A 20,186-nucleotide genomic window follows, 5' to 3' on the forward strand; every position below is an offset into this window, starting at 1 on the left:
ATGACGTCACTGAGCCGCGGTGAAGAGCAAACCACCGCCACCGCTCCAGCCCTTCTCTCTGTTTTTACTCACCACCGCTCAACGTTATTTCAGCTCCGGTGGTCAGCTCACCACCGGAGCGGTGGTCACCTCACCACCGGAGCGGTGGTCACCTCACCACCGGAGCGGTGGTCAGCTCACCACCGGAGCGGTGGTCACCTCACCACCGGAGCGGTGGTCACCTCACCACCGGAGCGGTGGTCACCTCACCACCGGAGCGGTGGTCAGCTCACCACCGGAGCGGTGGTCACCTCACCACCGGAGCGGTGGTCAGCTCACCACCGGAGCGGTGGTCACCTCACCACCGGAGCGGTGGTCACCTCACCACCGGAGCGGTGGTCACCTCACCACCGGAGCGGTGGTCACCTCACCACCGGAGCGGTGGTCACCTCACCACCGAAAATACAGACTATGAATAGGCCTTTAGATGATGAACAGGGTGGATCTGCTGCATGGGAAGAAGCGTGAATTTAATTTGATTGGATTTAAGCTTTTATATAAATCTCTTTTATACGAGTGTGAACTGGCCAAGAGAAGAGGCAAATAATGTTACACAGCTGTCTCTGTAGTAGCAACTATTACATATAAATATAAAATAATACAGACGATATTTAAGACGGACAAATAACATTTGTAACTGTTTCTGACCGAGGCTAAGTCATTAAGTCATTGGATCATTTTCGTTTAGTTTTTTTCATGTCATGTGAAAGCAGGGAATCATAGCTTCAAATTGACATATTGGTTGTTCAGTTTGACCCACCGGTTTTGGAGATAATGACTTGTAGAGTAATGTCTGCCAGAGAAACAGCGAGTTGAGAAAACAGGCTTGATAAGGTTCACTTCTGTGGACGCCAACATTACACCTAGCTACATGTTTAAACATTTATTTCATATGTACATGTCTTCTGTGGACTAATATTACACCTATAGCTACATGTTTAAGCATTTATTTCATATTGACATGTCTTCTGTGGTCTCTAACATTACACCTAGCTACATGTTTAAGCATGCTTGAATTATTCTCTTTCTATCTGCACTAAGTGTTTGTTTGTGACCTGAGTTGTCACAAACAAACCTGAGTTGTGACCTACAAGCTCATAGCGCGCCACCGAGTGGCGCGCTACGAGCTTGTAGGTCTGCTATTTTTTTTTTTTAACTGTCAGGATTTAGAAGACATTTTTAGAATCTGATCTCAGGTCAAAATGCGTTAAAGAACCACCATTCTTCTGTGCGTTAGAATCTGATCTCAGGTCAGAATGGGTTAACTTATAATGGCAAGAAGATGGCAGCGGTCTGCATTATTAAGGTCAACATTTGGGGACGTTGAAGCAGGCGTGCAGTGACCAGGGCTGCCCACTAGATGCCAGTGTTTGTCAGGCAGTGAGAGGCTCATGTTTCCATGTCCTTCCACACAGACAGTCTCTGTTCTGACGGTGGTTTTGGGTATAAACACACACAGGTGTGGGCATGGAGGGAGGGGGGGGGGGTGGCGGCTATAACGAGCCAGGCAGCCTCGTGATTGGCCCGTGGCGGCGGGTTAGGGGGCTGCGATTGGCCCGTGGCGGCGGGTATAGGGGCCGTATAATCACCACCATCGTCATCATCATCGTGGTGTTTTGTGGCTGGTTTTTATTCAGCGGAACGGTTTGGAAACATGACATGATGGCGCTTACGCAATGACCCCCCCCTCCCTACGGCCAAACCTCCGCTAATATAGGAGGCTTAATGTCACCCAAACACCATGAAGGAGAGAGAGGGAGGGGGAGAGAGAGGTAGGGGGAGAGAGAGAGAGAGAGAGAGAGAGAGAGAGAGAGAACATGAAAACAACTCAGGGGACAAATTGACCTGAACGGAATGAGGACATTGGAGCGTGGAGCACGATGAAGAGGGACTTTTCAGGACAGAGAAAAACATCGTACACATGGCTCTATTCTGTGAGTGTGTGTGTGTGTGTGTGTGCGTGCGTGCGTGCGTGCGTGTGTGTGTGTGCGTGCGTGCGTGTGTGTGTGTGTGTGTGCGTGCAAGCTTGTTTAAGTGAGCTTTTGAGTTTTTTGAGTACTTTTGTAAACATAGCCTTGGCCTTTTCAGGTCGGGATATCAATCTTGGCCAATCGGGATAGAGAATCATCTTTCTGTTCCTGTTGTGTCACGTTATTTGTGTCATCACTTCCTGTATTCTTTGTGAAGCTTTGTGACATGGACTTAGTCCCGTGTCACAAGGCTTTAGTCACTATAACGCTGCGTTCACACGGCCAGATGCAAAGATGCAGTCCACCGTTCATTGTCAATGGAAGCCAGCAACTTGAAGATACAAAGATACACTGATGTGCATATTATCGCATATAAAGTCAAAGTCGTAGGATTTGTCACACACGTTATACCGTTCAGTGAAATGTGTTCTCCGCATTCGACCCTTCTCTCTTGGAGCGGTTGAGCTGCAGCTGTGCGCCGCGCTCGGGAATCATTTGATTAGTAGATTTGACCCCCCAATCCAACCCTTTGATGCTGAGTGTCAAGCAGGGAGGCATTGGGTCCCATTTTTACAGTCTTTGGTATAATGACCCGGCCGGGGATCGAACCCCGACCTCCCGGTCTCAGGGCGGACACTCTAACCACAAGGCCACTGAGCTGGAAAATCAAATAATTACAAAGAAGAAAAACAAAACAGGGTAGATACCCTCACAAAAACATGCAGTAATCCTGGTCTCTAAACTGCCTCCCCCTGGCCAGCCGGGGCGCCTGATGGAGGGGAAAGGAACTGGTTGGAATAACGTGTTCCTTCCACGCGCTACGACGTCCAACCAGGGAAACTCCCCCCTGTCAGGTGTAAAGGAGCAACTTGGACACTCCAACAGGCATGAAGGGAGCATGAGTTAAGTCCGTTGCTCTCCCCAGGTTGGCGGAGGGTGTGTAGAGCCCAGGATCACAGTAGATGATTGACACAGGGGTGAAAAATGGGTTACAAAATCGTGGGAAAAAAATAATCTGATCTCAGGTCAGAACGGAAAACTGTCAGGATGTAGAAGAACATTTATAGAATCTGATCTCAGGTCAGAATGTTAAACTGTCAGGATGTAGAAGAACATTTATAGAATCTGATCTCAGGTCAGAATGTTAAACTGTCAGGATGTATAGAAGAACATTTATATAGAATCTGATCTCAGGTCAGAATGTTAAACTGTCAGGATGTAGAAGAACATTTATAGAATCTGATCTCAGGTCAGAATGTTAAACTGTCAGGATGTAGAAGAACATTTATAGAATCTGATCTCAGGTCAGAACGGTAAACTGTCAGGATGTAGAAGAGGCACACACACATACACACAAGTGCGTGCGTGTGTGCGTGCGTGCGTGCGTGTGTGCGTGCGCTTACCAGAGTCCCTGGGAGAGGCTTTCATCTCTGTCACGGCGGGACGGGCCGGAGACGGACCGTCGTACGACGATAACTGGACAGGAGACACGGATGACATGCTGTGATTGGACGAGAACTGGACAGGAGACACGGATGACATGCTGTGATTGGACGAGAACTGGAGAGGAGACATGGATGACATGCTGTGATTGGACGAGAACTGGAGAGGAGACATGGATGACATGCTGTGATTGGACGAGAACTGGACAGGAGACACGGATGACATGCTGTGACATCATGGAGTTACTGTACATGTACAGTAGATAAATGATGACATTCTGTGACATCATGGAGTTACTGTACATGTACAGTAGATAAATGAGTTACTGTACATGTACAGTAGATAAATGATGACATGCTGTGACATCATGGAGTTACTGTACATGTACAGTAGATAAATGAGTTACTGTACATGTACAGTAGATAAATGATGACATGCTGTGACATCATGGAGTTACTGTACATGTACAGTAGATAAATGATGACATTCTGTGACATCATGGAGTTACTGTACATGTACAGTAGATAAATGATGACATTCTGTGACATCATGGAGTTACTGTAGTACATGTACAGTAGATAAATGATGACATGCTGTGACATCATGGAGTTACTGTACATGTACAGTAGATAAATGATGACATTCTGTGACATCATGGAGTTACTGTACATGTACAGTAGATAAATGATGACATGCTGTGACATCATGGAGTTACTGTACATGTACAGTAGATAAATGATGACATTCTGTGACATCATGGAGTTACCGTACATGTACAGTAGATAAATGATGACATTCTGTGACATCATGGAGTTACCGTACATGTTCGGTGGATAAATGCTGACATTCTGTGACATCATGGAGTTACTGTACATGTACAGTGGATAAATGATGACATTCTGTGACACGGTGGTGGTCTTACAGGCTTATGTACTTTATGTAACTTAGATAGCACTTTATGTAGACATACTGTACTCTGTAGTGCACACATGCATAGTTTCATGATATGATTGATTGATTGATTGATTATATATTTATATTTCCGTGTCCTGAACACAAAGTGCCTAAACCTGATTTATTTAGTTTATTAAATGGGTTCTCAACCCTAACCCTAACCTCATTATGTTCCATGGTTGTTTTGTCTGTACAGTATGTAATGTATGTGTATAGTTTCATGTTACAAAAGTGGACCACAATGGAAACAAGCGAAGGCTTTTTTTTGTGTCTGAGTCCATTTGGCGTTTTTTTAAAAATGATGTCATTTTCTGTCATTTTCTTAAACTGCCAATAATGTATTCTATCTATTCTATATCTATCTATCATGGGTTTATACAATGGGTTCTCAACGGTTTTTGGTCCAGGGACCCCCGGAAATGCTTTGGCCATGTCTCGCTTCAATAACCTTGAATACTGATGAAACCAGATACGATCATTGAGGAAGGTTTATGCCTGCACTGTGTGTACTACAGTATGTAAACGCCTTCACATTTACAGCATGTTTCCATTATACTGTTATTCATGATCCATTACATTACAGACCCCAGAGCTCTGTCTTCTCTCCAAAACATTGACGAATAAAAAATCTGCAACAATAAAAAAGGCCCGCTTTTTTTTGGCAAAACATTATCTCCGCGTTTTCATGATCATTGAATTCTAGGAAATCCCCACAAAATAGAAGCACATCTTGATAAGCAGAATTTCTCTTATGTCATCGTCATCATATTCAGAGCAATGAAACCAAAAACGTGAACCTTGTTTTCAATTTCATCAACAAGATCAACAACCTCTCTCTTCTTCTGGAGTGGCAGTGCCTGACAAACCTGCCTCCCTGGAGGCCAAACCAAACCTCAAACCTGCCTCCCTGGAGGCCAAACCAAACCTGCCTCCCTGGAGGCCAAACCTGCCTCCCTGGAGGCCAAACCCCAAACCTGCCTCCCTCGAGGCCAAACCTGCCTCCCTGGAGGCCAAACCTGCCTCCCTGGAGGCCAAACCCCAAACCTGCCTCCCTCGAGGCCAAACCTGCCTCCCTGGAGGCCAAACCAAACCTGCCTCCCTGGAGGCCAAACCTGCCTCCCTGGAGGCCAAACCCCAAACCTGCCTCCCTCGAGGCCAAACCTGCCTCCCTGGAGGCCGAACCAAACCTGCCTCCCTGGAGGCCAAACCAAACCTGCCTCCCTGGAGGCCAAATCAAACCTGACGCTGCCAGATCCAAGAAGCTTGCTACACAAATTTGTTTCACAGCTTATTGGGATCTGGGATCTCGGGAGCAAATTCGATGACGGGGCTGTTCCTTTTTTTCAAGATACATGGTAGATGATTGGATGGGACCGTCTGTCTATCACCGTGTGGGCGTGCAAACACAACCAATCATATTGACGTGTCTATATAGCGTCACATCCGGTTTCGCACATGTCCCGCCCCTTAGCTCACGCTGATTGGTTCGAACCACGAGTGGTTCGGCGTTAGCACAACTCCCTGAGAGATCCCAGATGGATGCTGTGTTGGGGAACATGGTTACCCAATACCGCCCCCAGCTGGCAGAGTCAGGTTAGGCCAAACCTGCCTCCCTGGAGGCCAAACCTGCCTCACTGGAGGCCTCTCCAGTGCTAATGCTAACGTTAGCTTAGCACTGGATGCCTCTCCAGTGCTAACTCTAACGTTTGCGTTAGCACTGGAGGCCTCTAGCACTGGAGGCCTCTCCAGTGCTAATGCTAACGTTAGCATTAGCACTGCAAATGCTAACGTTCCTGACCGTATTTGTGCACATGCAGAGATTAAAAAAAAATCACTGACGAGCGTCGACCGTGCCTCACCGTGTTCCCAGGGCTCTCCGGGGGCGAGGGGGACGGATCTGAGGAGGAACTCCGACACGTCTGGACCACAAAAGCAGCAGCAGCAGTGTGGGGATGGTTCCCTCCATCCTGGAACGGGACACTGCTGTAGGTCTGTTGGGAGGGGTGGTCCTGGAGTGGGACGGTGCTGTGAGTCTGGGCGATGGCGGTGGTGGTGGTGGTCTGGGGGGTCCCGTCCTCCTCCTGGGTGGAGCTAGACAAGGACATGGCCTGTGGGGGGGGGGGGGGGGGGGGTCCCAGCAGAGTGAGGTAACGCCTTTTGTGTGCCCTTTCAACATTTTCAAAATAGTGACCCAATGTTATTTTTGACATTTTTGACATTTTTTACCCCTGAACCACCGCTGGCCCTGTGTGTGAACTAACATTGACCTAAAGACATCAAACATTAAACCTCTGTGTATAGAGGAGGGGCTAGCGCCCCTCAAAAGAAGATCTACACAAAGCTACACGTACCTCTTGAGGGGTAGGGGGCGTGGAGGGGGGAGAGCATGGAGCCCGCTGGGACCCCCCCCAGCCAGCAGTCGCTAGGTCCCAGGAGGAGGGGGAGGAGGAGGGGGGAGAGGATGGAGACCCTCCCCAGCCGGTCGCTAGGTCCCAGGAGGAGGAGATGGGGGGGGGAGAGCATGGAGACCCCCCCCATCCGCCGGACCCTGCAGGTTCCAAGGAGGGGTAGAAGAAGCAGTCCGGGAGCGGCGGCCCCCTCTCCCCCCCCACGGGGGAGGGGCTCTGGTAGTGGGCGTGGTAGCCCCCCCCTGGGGGCGGTCTGAGGGACTGGGCCATGCTCATGGCCATGGAGATGACGTTGGCCAGGGAGAACAGGGGCTGCTGCTGCTGGGGGCCCCACATGGAGGGGGGCCCCCCTCCCCCCCCTCCCCCTCCCACCACCACCTCCAGGGGCCCGAGGGGGGACCCCGGGGGGGCCGTGGTGGTGGTGGGGAACACGGGGTTGCTGTTGACGCGCGTCAGGGGGGCGTGGTGGGGGTGGGGGGGGTTCGGGAAGGGGAAGTGTGTGGCGGCGTTGGGGGCCCCCCCTCCCCCTCCCCCTCCCCCCATGCAGGGCAGTCGGGGGAAGCTGTGGTGTTTGTGCGGAGGCAGCAGAGAGGCGGGGTAGTGGTGGGGGTGGTACTGGGGCTGGAACGCACCTGGAAGTTAACACAGCATTTACATCGTTAATTAACATCGTTAACGTCATTAATTAGCATCATTAACATCAATAGTAATATGTTAATTGTTCCAGGGACCCCCCTCCCAGAAGCAAAGATTTGAGTTAAAAATGTTTCGCTCTGAAAGAATATACATTCAAAGATTTGTGCCGCAATTTCACGATTTTTCAACAAACAATGCTTTGAAACACCAATAAGGGTTCAGAATATATACCATATATACCATACACTTCCATCCCTCTCCGAGTCTCCGGAACTCTCGGCCGCATTTCCTGAAGCGTAACGCAAGTCCTTTCTTTTCAACGACTGAGTCACTGAGCAGCATGAAGCATGAAGCCTGTTCTGTTGAGTGTGTTCGATAAAAGATGAGTTTCCATCGCCTGTAATGATGTCCACTTCATACTGCATTAAGACCCGATTCTAAAAATGTTCTTCTACATCCTGACTGTTTTCTGAAAAAGCCAATGTTTCTATGTCAGTCGTTCTTCGTTTTTTGTCAAAAATAGCAGACCTACAAGCTCGCTATGAGCTTGTAGGTCTGCTATTTTTCAATAGCTAAAGCATAACATAATGCTAACACCAAAAGGGGTTCCCGCCCCAAAATGCGTTAAAGGGACACTTCACCCTTTTTGCAAAAACATATATGTTAATGACGTTAAGAAGCTTTAGAACACTTTCCTGGGGGTCTTTATGTGTGTAATATGTGGTTTTAGATAATTTAGATTGTAGCAGTGAGCCTGTACTGTCTCTGATGTCATGGACACTGGGCTCACTTCCTTCCTGGACTACATGTTGTCTCAGTAAGACAGCTCTCCCCCCTATCCACAAGGAGGAGCAGAGCACCAAATAATTATGGGAATTGTAGTCCAGGAAGGAAGTGAGCCCAGTGTCCATGACATCAGAGACAACAGGCTCACTGCTACAATCTAAAATATCTAAAACCACATATTACACACATAAAGACCCCCAGGAAAGTGTTCTAAAGCTTCTAAACGTCATTAACATATATATTTTTGCAAAAAGGTGTCCCTTTAAGCAGTGTCCCTTTAACCCATTCTGAACGGGAACGCATTTTGGTGTTAGCACTATGTTATGCTTTAGGTATTGAAAAATAGCAGATCTACAAGCTCATAGCGCGCCACCGAGTGGCGCGCTACGAGCTTGTAGGTCTGCTATTTTTGAAAAATCGAACAACGACTGACATTTTTAGAATCTGATCTCAGGTCAGAATGGGTTAATCAGACCAGTGTGTGTGTCCAGTGGAAACCTCATATGAATCTGATCTCAGGTCAGAATGGGTTAAGCACATGGGCGCACGAACGCTGGCTGGCTGGCGGGCTGATGTCTCTGTATGGACTGGAGTCTTTCTAGGAAATGCTGTATAGTTATTCCCTCCCCCTCTGTCTTTCTGGAAGACAGATGTTGTTACTTACGTGCTTCATGTGTGAGTGTGTGTGTGTGTGTGTGTGTGTGTGCTTACGCACGTGGTGTGTGTGTGTGTGTGTGTGTGTGCGCATTGCGTGCGTGTGTAGTGTTTCTAGGAAGCGTTGTAGGAGGTACAGTATAACTGTATGTAGTTAGTATATTATCCCATTCTGAACGGGAACCCATTTTGGTCTTAGCATCATGTTATGCTTTAGCTATTGAAAAATAGCAGATCTACAAGCTCATAGCGCGCCACCGAGTGGCGCGCTACGAGCTTGTAGGTCTGCTATTTTTGAAAAATCGACTGACATTTTTAGAATCTGATCTCAGGTCAGAATGGGTTATATTCCCTCCTCTCTCTTCCTGCCAGACAGATGTTACAGAGTATAGATCTCAGCTGTTCTCGTTGCCTCACAGAGTTCACAATCACAATGCTGTGCTTGTGTGTGTGTGCGTGTGTGTGCGTGTGCGTGTGGGTGTGCGTGCGTGTGCGTGTGCGTGTGTGTGCGTGTGCGTGTGCGTGTGGGTGTGCGTGCGTGTGCGTGTGTGTGCGTGTGCGTGTGCGTGTGTGTGAAAGGGCCCTTGAATTCAGGTGAGGTAATTGCCTCAGAGGCCGGCTGGACACAAACCATGGCTTTGAGGCGAAGGGGCTGTTGGCGCCATGCGGGAGAGAGAGCACCACGGACAATACACAGAGAGAGAGAGAGAGAGACACACAGAGAGAGAGAGGCGTGGGGGAGGGGAGGGGGGGGCGTGTGGTTTTAATGCTCTCACTTCGTCTCATTCTCGGCCAAAGAGCTGATGTTGCAATTTAATTTAACTTAATTTAACTTAATTAAATTTTCCTTTTTTTTTCTCCCCTGTGTGGTGAAAAGTAGTAAACAAGGCAAGGCCTTTATGCCCCGGGGGCTCTCAAAGTGTGGTCCGGGGACCCCCAGGGGTCGGTCCGGGGACCCTACGGCCGTAGCGTTTACCTGGGGCACTGTGGAAGGACTGGGAGCGGACCCTACGGCCGTAGCGTTTACCTGGGGCACTGTGGAAGGACTGGGAGCGGACCCTACGGCCGTAGCGTTTACCTGGGGCACTGTGGAAGGACTGGGAGCGGACCCTACGGCCGTAGCGTTTACCTGGGGCACTGTGGAAGGACTGGGAGCGGACCCTACGGTCGTAGCGTTTACCTGGGGCGCTGTGGAAGGACTGGGAGCGGACCCTACGGCCGTAGCGTTTACCTGGAGCGCTGTGGAAGGACTGGGAGCGGACCCTACGGCCGTAGCGTTTACCTGGAGCGCTGTGGAAGGACTGGGAGCGGACCCCACGGCTGTAGCGTTTACCTGGGGCACTGTGGAAGGACCCTACGGCCGTAGCGTTTACCTGGGGCGCTGTGGAAGGACCCTACGGCCGTAGCGTTTACCTGGGGCGCTGTGGAAGGACTGGGAGCGGATCCTACGGCCGTAGCGTTTACCTGGGGCGCTGTGGAAGGAGCCTACGGGTGTAGCGTTTACCTGGGGCGCTGTGGAAGGACTGGGAGCGGACCAGGGGTCTCCCTGCGGCCGTAGGGAACAGATCTCCAGCGGCGAGCGGAGAGCAGCCGTGGAGTCCGAGGAGACCGCAGGGGCCCGACGACACCTCTAGGTCTGACACACGCACGCGCACACGCACACGCACACGCACACATGCACACACACACACGCGCACACACACACACATACGCGCACACACACACACACACACACACACACACACACACACACACACACACACGGGTGAAATCAACCAAATAATGAATGGACAGAAATCAAACATTAAAAACAACAACAAAAACCAACAATCAAACCAAAAACATCCAGTCGCAGTGTGCCGCGGGTTCGACCCCCGAGCCCGACACGGCCTTTACTGCATGTCTTCCCCCCCCCCCCCATCTCTCCCCCGTTTCCTGTCAGCCTTTACTGTCTGTCCCTCCATAAAAGCAATAAAAGGCGTAAGCCACAAAAAAATATCTTAAAAAAATATAATAATAATAATAATAATAATAATAATAATGGTTGTGGTCTTACCGGGCAGGGATGAGGACGACAGGGTTCTGGAGAGGTGACTGTGGAGGTTGGGCTGAAACAAGAACCAACATATTATTATTATTATTATAATTATAAACATTATGAAGACAGAAATGGAAAACGGTGCATTTATAATAGCGCTTTTTATAGATTGACGGTGACTGTTCCTTTACTGTGATGGATGTGAAGGTGATTGCGAACGCAGTGAGCACTTACTACCAGTAAGACGCGCAAACGCGGGAAGCGAACGCAGCTCGTACATATTTGGGTTTTGGACGTATAGCTGCTTTGGGGACTCCTTATATGGTTATGGCTGAGTCATGGTGACGTAACAGCGGGACAGACACTTGCATCAATCACAAACAAATCACTCAGCTCCATATATGGGCACAAAAGCGGGACAGACACACAGACATGATCTGCTAGGTCTCATAGTAAGTGCTCACTGCGTTCGCAATGAGCCTAGCAGATAATGTCTGTGTGTCTGTCTGTCTGTCTGTCTGTCTGTCCCGCTTTTGTGCCCATATATGGAGCTGAGTGATTACGTCACCATGACTCAGCCATAACCATATAAGGAGTCCCCAAAGCAGTTGAGTACTGACTGCCGCACTGTAACTCTGTCATTTCTCAACCATTTCGGACGCGGCCCGGCACGCCGGAACCGGCACGGCCCCCTGGACGCGTTCCTGGGGGTCTGGAACTCTCCACGCCCCCCACCACTCCTCCCCCCACCACTCACTTCACACGGGTGTGATTTTTTTAGGTTTTCTGAGATCCACAAAGAATGAGCTTTCAACATTCAGTATATTGTCGGTGGTCTGTGTCTGTGGTCTTTCAACATTCAGTATATTGTCGGTGGTCTGTGTCTGTGGTCTTTCAACATTCAGTATATTGTCGGTGGTCTGTGTCTGTGGTCTTTCAACATTCAGTATATTGTCGGTGGTCTGTGTCTGTGGTCTTTCAACATTCAGTATATTGTCGGTGGTCTGTGTCTGTGGTCTTTCAACATTCAGTATATTGTCGGTGGTCTGTGTCTGTGGTCTTTCAACATTCAGTATATTGTCGGTGGTCTGTGTCTGTGGTCTTTCAACATTCAGTATATTGTCGGTGGTCTGTGTCTGTGGTCTTTTAACATTCAGTATATTGTCGGTGGTCTGTGTCTGTGGTCTTTCAACATTCAGTATATTGTCGGTGGTCTGTGTCTGTGGTCTTTCAACATTCAGTATATTGTCGGTGGTCTGTGTCTGTGGTCTTTCAACATTCAGTATATTGTCGGTGGTCTGTGTCTGTGGTCTTTCAACATTCAGTATATTGTCGGTGGTCTGTGTCTGTGGTCTTTCAACATTCAGTATATTGTCGGTGGTCTGTGTCTGTGGTCTTTCAACATTCAGTATATTGTCGGTGGTCTGTGTCTGTGGTCTTTCAACATTCAGTATATTGTCGGTGGTCTGTGTCTGTGGTCTTTCAACATTCAGTATATTGTCGGTGGTCTGTGTCTGTGGTCTTTCAACATTCAGTATATTGTCGGTGGTCTGTGTCTGTGGTCTTTCAACATTCAGTATATTGTCGGTGGTCTGTGTCTGTGGTCTTTCAACATTCAGTATATTGTCGGTGGTCTGTGTCTGTGGTCTTTCAACATTCAGTATATTGTCGGTGGTCTGTGTCTGTGGTCTTTCAACATTCAGTATATTGTCGGTGGTCTGTGTCTGTGGTCTTTTAACATTCAGTATATTGTCGGTGGTCTGTGTCTGTGGTCTTTCAACATTCAGTATATTGTCGGTGGTCTGTGTCTGTGGTCTTTCAACATTCAGTATATTGTCGGTGGTCTGTGTCTGTGGTCTTTCAACATTCAGTATATTGTCGGTGGTCTGTGTCTGTGGTCTTTCAACATTCAGTATATTGTCGGTGGTCTGTGTCTGTGGTCTTTCAACATTCAGTATATTGTCGGTGGTCTGTGGTTTTCTGGCTCAAACAAGTGCTCTGATGTTCCTGCTGTTTGTGATGTCACAGCCTGCAAATCCCATTATATGTCAATGGGATTTGCCAGCAGATGTCACTGTTTTCACAGTTTCGCCTGTTTTCATTGCAGCTCAAAAGGCTTCCAAACCCCCAGAGAAAACTCCAAACCACAAAAAATCCACTTAATGTTCAAAGTTCAGGGGTTTTTTTTGGGTGTGATTGAAGTCATAAAACGAAAAATAAAAATAAATAAAAAATACATTTTATGAAACCTTTATAACTATATTAGTAGAGCGGAGCGCCCCAGGGCTCGGTACCTGGTTAGGTCCAGGGCTGGCCCGGTTCGGGACGGGCCTTCAGTGTCAGGTTAGAACTCTAAGAATGTCTCGTTTTCTCTCAGTTGGCTGACATGTTGTTTTTTGACGATGTTTTGGTCATGGCTGCCAGTTCCCACCTGATGTCGTGTGTGAGTTCTGATTGGTCCAGAGCGTACTGAATAACTTCTAGCTTACATAACATCTTAAGACGAGGACTCAAGTCTAAGATGAACAGCTCATCAGAGATAGTGTAATCTCCTTTCCTTCCTCCAAAGAGGATGATATGATCTCCCACAATGCAACAGCACATACTATGCATTGGACATGGTCCTTTCCCCTTGGGCTCAACCTTCTTCCAGGAGAAGGTCTCTGGACTGAATTTCCACACATCATTGAGGGTCTGGTTACCGTTGTAACCACCGAATATGTACAGCTCTCCATTGTAGGTAAAGGCTGAATGATACCAGCGTTTTCCTGGTAGAAGTTGTGCAGAAGGTGTGCTCAGCCAGAGGTCGGTCTCTGTGTCAAACACTCTGATGGTGTTGTAGTACTGACCCCCCATACAGCCCCCAAATACAAACATCTTTGTCCCAATGATGGTAGCAGAGTGACACCATGAAGCAGGAGGTGGAGTTCCTCTGGTGTTAATTAAAGTCCAGACCATTGTGCTGGTGTCCAACTTGTACATGTCATTAGTGGATATATTCAGCTTGGTCTGTCCTCCATGGATAAACATGACCTTCTCCAACACAGAGGCTGAGTGGTGGTACCTCTCCTCTGGAACAGCTCCAGAAACCCTCCTGGGTTTGAACCACATGTGGGCGTCCACATCAAATGCATAAAGCTCACTGTAGTATTCCCCTCCCCAGCGGCCTCCCCAGTAGCCTCCCCAGATGTAGACTGTATCTTCCACCAACACGGCTGTGTGGCCGTAGCGCCTGGATGGAACCTCAAGGTGACCGTCTCCTCTTCCAGGTTCCACTGGAGGTAACTTCTTCCAGCATAAAGACATTGTGTTGAAGACATGGATGTCCATCTGTTCCATGATGTTGAAGGTCCTTCCATCATAGTAGCCTCCAAAGGAATACAGTTTGTTCCTCACTGCTACAGCAGCATGATGGACTCGCTTTGGTCCTCCTGTTTTGGAAACGGTCCAAGACAACATCACCCTGTCTGTGTGTCTGTCTCTCTTCTCTCTCAATGTCTACAGTCATTTTCAACATGGTGCATCATCTTATATATCTTCTGGTGTGAAATCACATGCAACACAAACTGTTTCCATGCACGCCTTAACGACGCCAATTAGTGCAGCTGTTCTTCATCTGCATCCTTTGACTCTCTTTAAACCCTGTTCATTCACACTTAGTGTAAACTGTTGGTATATTCCAGTTTTAAACCCTGTTCATTCACACTTAGTGTAAACTGTTGGTATATTCCAGTTTTAAACCCTGTTCATTCACACTTAGTGTAAACTGTTGGTATATTCCAGTTTAAACCCTGTTCATTCACACTTAGTGTAAACTGTTGGTATATTCCAGTTTAAACCCTGTTCATTCACAATTAGTGTAAACTGTTGTGTATATTCCAGTTTAAACCCTGTTCATTCACACTTAGTGTAAACTGTTGTGTATATTCCAGTTTAAACCCTGTTCATTCACACTTAGTGTAAACTGTTGGTATATTCCAGTTTAAACCCTGTTCATTCACACTTAGTGTAAACTGTTGTGTATATTCCAGTTTAAACCCTGTTCATTCACACTTAGTGTAAACTGTTGTGTATATTCCAGTTTAAACCCTGTTCATTCACACTTAGTGTAAACTGTTGTGTATATTCCAGTTTAAACCCTGTTCATTCACACTTAGTGTAAACTGTTGTGTATATTCCAGTTTAAACCCTGTTCATTCACACTTAGTGTAAACTGTTGTGTATATTCCAGTTTAAACCCTGTTCATTCACACTTAGTGTAAACTGTTGTGTATATTCCAGTTTAAACCCTGTTCATTCACACTTAGTGTAAACTGTTGTGTAACACATATCTGTGTAACATTACATGCTTCCATGAGTCCAGTACAAAAGTACAATATAGGCCGACTTTTCACTGAGTGGAAAAGTGAAGGAAAAAGTACCTCAAAACAGTAGTACTCTCCTCTCCGGTACACAGTACTGTAACAGTAACAGTAGTACTCTCCTCTCCGGTACACAGTACTGTAACAGTAACAGTAGTACTCTCCTCTCCGGTACACAGTACTGTAACAGTAACAGTAACAGTAGTACTCTCCTCTCCGGTACACAGTACAGTAACAGTAACAGTAGTACTCTCCTCTCCGGTACACAGTACTGTAACAGTAACAGTAGTATTCTCCTCTCCGGTACACAGTACTGTAACAGTAACAGTAGTACTCTCCTCTCCGGTACACAGTACTGTAACAGTAACAGTAGTACTCTCCTCTCCGGTACACAGTACTGTAACAGTAACAGTAGTATTCTCCTCTCCGGTACACAGTACTGTAACAGTAACAGTAACAGTAGTACTCTCCTCTCCGGTACACAGTACTGTAACAGTAACAGTAACAGTAGTACTCTCCTCTCCGGTACACAGTACTGTAACAGTAACAGTAGTACTCTCCTCTCCGGTACACAGTACTGTAACAGTAACAGTAGTACTCTCCTCTCCGGTACACAGTACTGTAACAGTAACAGTAACAGTAGTACTCTCCTCTCCGGTACACAGTACTGTAACAGTAACAGTAACAGTAGTACTATCCTCTCCGGTACACAGTACTGTAACAGTAACAGTAGTACTCTCCTCTCCGGTACACAGTACTGTAACAGTAACAGTAGTACTCTCCTCTCCGGTACACAGTACTGTAACAGTAACAGTAACAGTAGTACTCTCCTCAGTACTTTATGCATGTACTCAGTTAAACTCCCCCCCCCCCTCCTCCCGACCACAGTCTGGTTGTAATCAGGTCCTGCGGTGAGACCGTCTCCACGGTAACCAGAGCTAATTATAGACCTGGGGGCTCGTTAGGGGGGGGGGAGGAGGGGGGGAGGGTACACCCCCCCCCCCCCTCCCCCCACACACACACACAGCATTGTGAACTCTGTGAGGCAACGAGAACAGCTGAGATCTATACTCTGAAACATCTGTCTGGCAGGAAGAGAGAGGAGGGAATATAATATAATATAATATAATATACTAACTACATACAGTTATACTGTACCTCCTACAGCGCTTCCTAGAAACACTACTACACGCACGCACGCAATGCGCACACACACACACACACACACACACACACACACCACGTGCGTAAGCACACACACATGTGTGCAAGCACGTAAGTAACAACATCTGTCTTCCAGAAAGACAGAGGGGGAGGGAATAACTATACAGCATTTCCTAGAAAGACTCCAGTCCATACAGAAATGCACGCACGCACGGTCGCACGCAAATCTATAACTACAAGTTTTTCTTGCAAGTTTTTCTTGCGCACGGTCGCACGCAGGCACGCACGGTCGCACGCAGGCACGCACGGTCGCACGCAGGCACGCACGGTCGCACGCAGGCACGCACGGTCGCACGCAGGCACGCACGGTCGCACGCAGGCACGCACGGTCGCACGCAGGCACGCACGGTCGCACGCAGGCACGCACGGTCGCACGCAGGCACGCACGGTCGCACGCAGGCACGCACGGTCGCACGCACGTTCGAACGCACACACACGCACGCACGGTCGCACGCAGGCACGCACGTTCGAACGCACACACACGCACGCACGGTCGCACGCAGGCACGCGCGCACGCACGCACGGTCGCACGTTCGAACGCACACACACACGCACGCACGGTCACACACACGCACGCACGGTCACACACACGCACGCACGGTCACACACACGCACGCATGCACGCAAAAAAGGCCCTATATTCTGGACTTCAGAAGGGCTAAATGAAGAGGAACAAAATGAAGATCTCCTTCCTCAAATGTTTCCCCCGTCCCTAGATGACCTGCGATGCTCTCTCCTTGACCCTTGACCTCCCTCTGAGGGAATGGGGGGGGACGACCGCCACGCGTGTTACGTCTGCCTGCGATCCGAAACGAGGTGGAGATTTATTGGTCTAGCAGCCGCACACGTTTAAGAGCGACGGCGTCACAGCGTTGACACGCCGTGGGGAAACACACGTTAAACACACACGTTAAACACACACGTTAAACACACACGTTAAACACACACGTTAAACACACACGTTAAACACACACGTTAAACACACACGTTAAACACACACGTTAAACACACACACGTTAAACACACACACGTTAAACACACACGTTAAACACACACGTTAAACACACACGTTAAACACACACGTTAAACACACACGTTAAACACACACACGTTAAACACACACGTTAAACACACACGTTAAACACACACGTTAAACACACACGTTAAACACACACACGTTAAACACACACGTTAAACACACACACGTTAAACACACACGTTAAACACACACGTTAAACACACACGTTAAACACACACGTTAAACACACACGTTAAACACACACGTTAAACACACACGTTAAACACACACGTTAAACACACACACGTTCACTGGTTGGATGGCGTGGTTATTTTTTTTGGGGGGGGTTGAGGGGTGCTAGCCCCTCCTATATTCAGCTAGGGTAGATGTTTGTCCAATAACACAAACATTAAATGTCGTTGACAAATAATTAAGCAATATTACACGAGAGGGTGTGGTTTAACGTGATTATTGCCACGACGGGGATGCGGTCGGGAACGAGACGAAGTCGAGTTCCGCAAGCATCACTGAGGTGACTTCTAAATCCTAATAGTTTTCTGAAAAACCTCATGTTTCTATGACTCAGTGATGCTCAACCTTTTTCATGTCAAGGAATTATCTCTATTGGGCCACAGACGTATACCTACCATCTCAAAATACGCAGCTTCAGGGACACCCCCAGAAGCAAATAATTTAGTTAAAAATGTTCGCTCTGAAATATAGATTTGCCCCATATTTTCACGACTTTTCAAAAACGGCAGACCTACAAGCTTGTAGATCTGCTATTTTTCAATAGCTAAATTACAACAATGTTTAAAACACCAAAAGGGGTTCTCCCGCCCAGAATGAGTTCAATCAGAGCCCATTTCAACGTGCACAGTCCAGGCGCCATCTTGCCACAACAACTCAGAATCAGTGGTTTCAAAAATCCTTCTCAGCTGAAACATACTGTATCTATTTGGTGTCTCACTCGTCGGTGCCCAGGCTTACGGAAACACACTGTGAGTCTCGCAGCTGGCAACGCGCCACGTAGCGATGCGTACCATGAGCCGTTTCACATTTCTGAAATTCTTTGACAGACTACGTGCGTGCCTGCGTGCGTGCGTGCGTGCGTGTGCGTGCGTGCGTGCCCTAAACAGACATACATACATAGGGACATACGGTACATAGACACAAACACGGCCACGCTGCTCAACAGCGCCACCTTATGGTCACCCAGCGGTATTGCAGCTGTCCGTGCTCACCAGGGGGGCAGTCAGACAGATCTTTTGTGAAGCCACTAAGGAAATGAACGTTCATATAATGGCCTGTTGTGGCGCTATCATTGGGCTCAAAAAAACCCATATCTCCATAGAAGTTGTATTTGGGCCCAACTTCACCTAGACTGTATCACCTTAATAAACATGGTCATGAATACTTTTCGCTTCCAGTCACTAGTTTAAAGTCTCATTTCTCATGTCATAATATTCTTTTTGGAAAATGATGGTCCCATTTATAAAAAAAATGACCATAAAGTCGCGCATGTTCTGAGGGGCGTGGCTACCGTTACAGTTCATGAACGGGATCCCCCACCCACTCGAGTCAAAATAAAAACCAACGAAGAAGAAGGGGGGAAGTCCCGCCTCGTTGTCTGGGCCAGCCAATGGTCAAACTGGGCTCAAACGGATCTTGAAAGATGGCGACTTACAGTGCAAGGGATTTCAGGCTTCATTTTACGTTCATGTTAGACCCGGGGAACGCTTTGTCCATATTTTTTACAGTCTATGGTGCTCACACACTAAAACTGTAAAACGCTCCAAAAAAAAAACACAGCACGCACGCACACACACACACACACACACACACACACACACACACACACACACACACACACACACACACACACACACACACACACACACACACACACACACACACACACACACACACAGTTTCTCTCACCTGGGAGGCGGACAGCGAGGTCACACAGCTGTGGAAGGGCGGGGGGGGTCTCAGCGCCCCCCCGGCCCCGCCCCCGGTGGCCGCTAGGTGCACCGACGAATCCTCCTCATTGGCCATCAGAGACTCCGCCCTCTTGATGATGTCACCCATGCGGTGGATGAAGCCCTCCTCCTCGGACGGCAGGATGAACTCGTTGTGAACCTTTGACACGTTAAATACACGTTAAATACACGTTAAATACACGTTAAACACGTTAAATACACGTTAAACACGTTAAAACCTGGGACACGTTATAACACCTTTACTGCCCGGAACGGATATCTCCGTCCCTTTTGATTAACCCATTCTGACCTGAGATCAGATTCAAAAAATGTTCTTCTACAATCTACATCCTGACAGTTTCCTGAAAAAGCCTATGTTTCTATATCAGTTGTTAAAAAATAAAATAAAAACAGCAGACCTACAAGCTCGTAGCGCGCCACTCGGTGGCGCGCTACGAGCTTGTAGATCTGCTATTCTTCAATCGCTAAAACGTATCATAATGCTAACACCAAAAGGGGTTCCCGCCCCAAAATGGGTTAACTGGATCGACGCGAGAGAACGATATTAATTTACGTAATTTATGTGTTTTGTTCACCATAATCCAGGAAAGAAAAAAAAGCTAACGATCGATCGAATCCACCTAAAAACGGCCAAAATCCGACACGCACACAC

The 20,186-nt window shown here is 47.9% G+C and overlaps 2 protein-coding genes across 5 annotated transcripts in view; both read right to left on the minus strand.

Annotated features, from left to right (window-relative positions):
* The window catches only part of LOC308333367 (vacuolar protein-sorting-associated protein 25), a 208,638-nt gene that overhangs the window by 79,499 nt on the left and 108,953 nt on the right, over positions 1-20,186 (minus strand). The gene's annotated exons all lie outside the window — the stretch shown is intronic.
* Positions 1-20,186, minus strand: part of wnk4a (WNK lysine deficient protein kinase 4a) — a 114,774-nt gene that overhangs the window by 12,504 nt on the left and 82,084 nt on the right. For 2 of the 4 annotated variants that reach the window (XR_013965813.1, XM_080789919.1), the window contains exons 15-20: positions 19,473-19,673; positions 10,947-10,998; positions 10,395-10,526; positions 6,758-7,446; positions 6,266-6,514; positions 3,413-3,569 (exon numbers count right to left, since the gene is read on the minus strand). Coding sequence is in view for 3 of the 4 variants with exons in the window: in XM_080789919.1 (XP_080646045.1) it covers positions 3,413-3,569; positions 6,266-6,514; positions 6,758-7,446; positions 10,395-10,526; positions 10,947-10,998; positions 19,473-19,673 (1,480 nt within the window). In the remaining variant the exon portion in view is untranslated. The remainder of the gene's footprint in view (positions 1-3,412; positions 3,570-6,265; positions 6,515-6,757; positions 7,447-10,394; positions 10,527-10,946; positions 10,999-19,472; positions 19,674-20,186) is intronic. The other 2 variants (XM_080789921.1, XM_080789920.1) reach the window with 2 other exon arrangements.

This window comes from Protomyctophum bolini (assembly GCF_963924005.1).
Source record: "Protomyctophum bolini genome assembly, chromosome: 18".
Lineage (NCBI taxonomy): Eukaryota > Metazoa > Chordata > Actinopteri > Myctophiformes > Myctophidae > Protomyctophum > Protomyctophum bolini.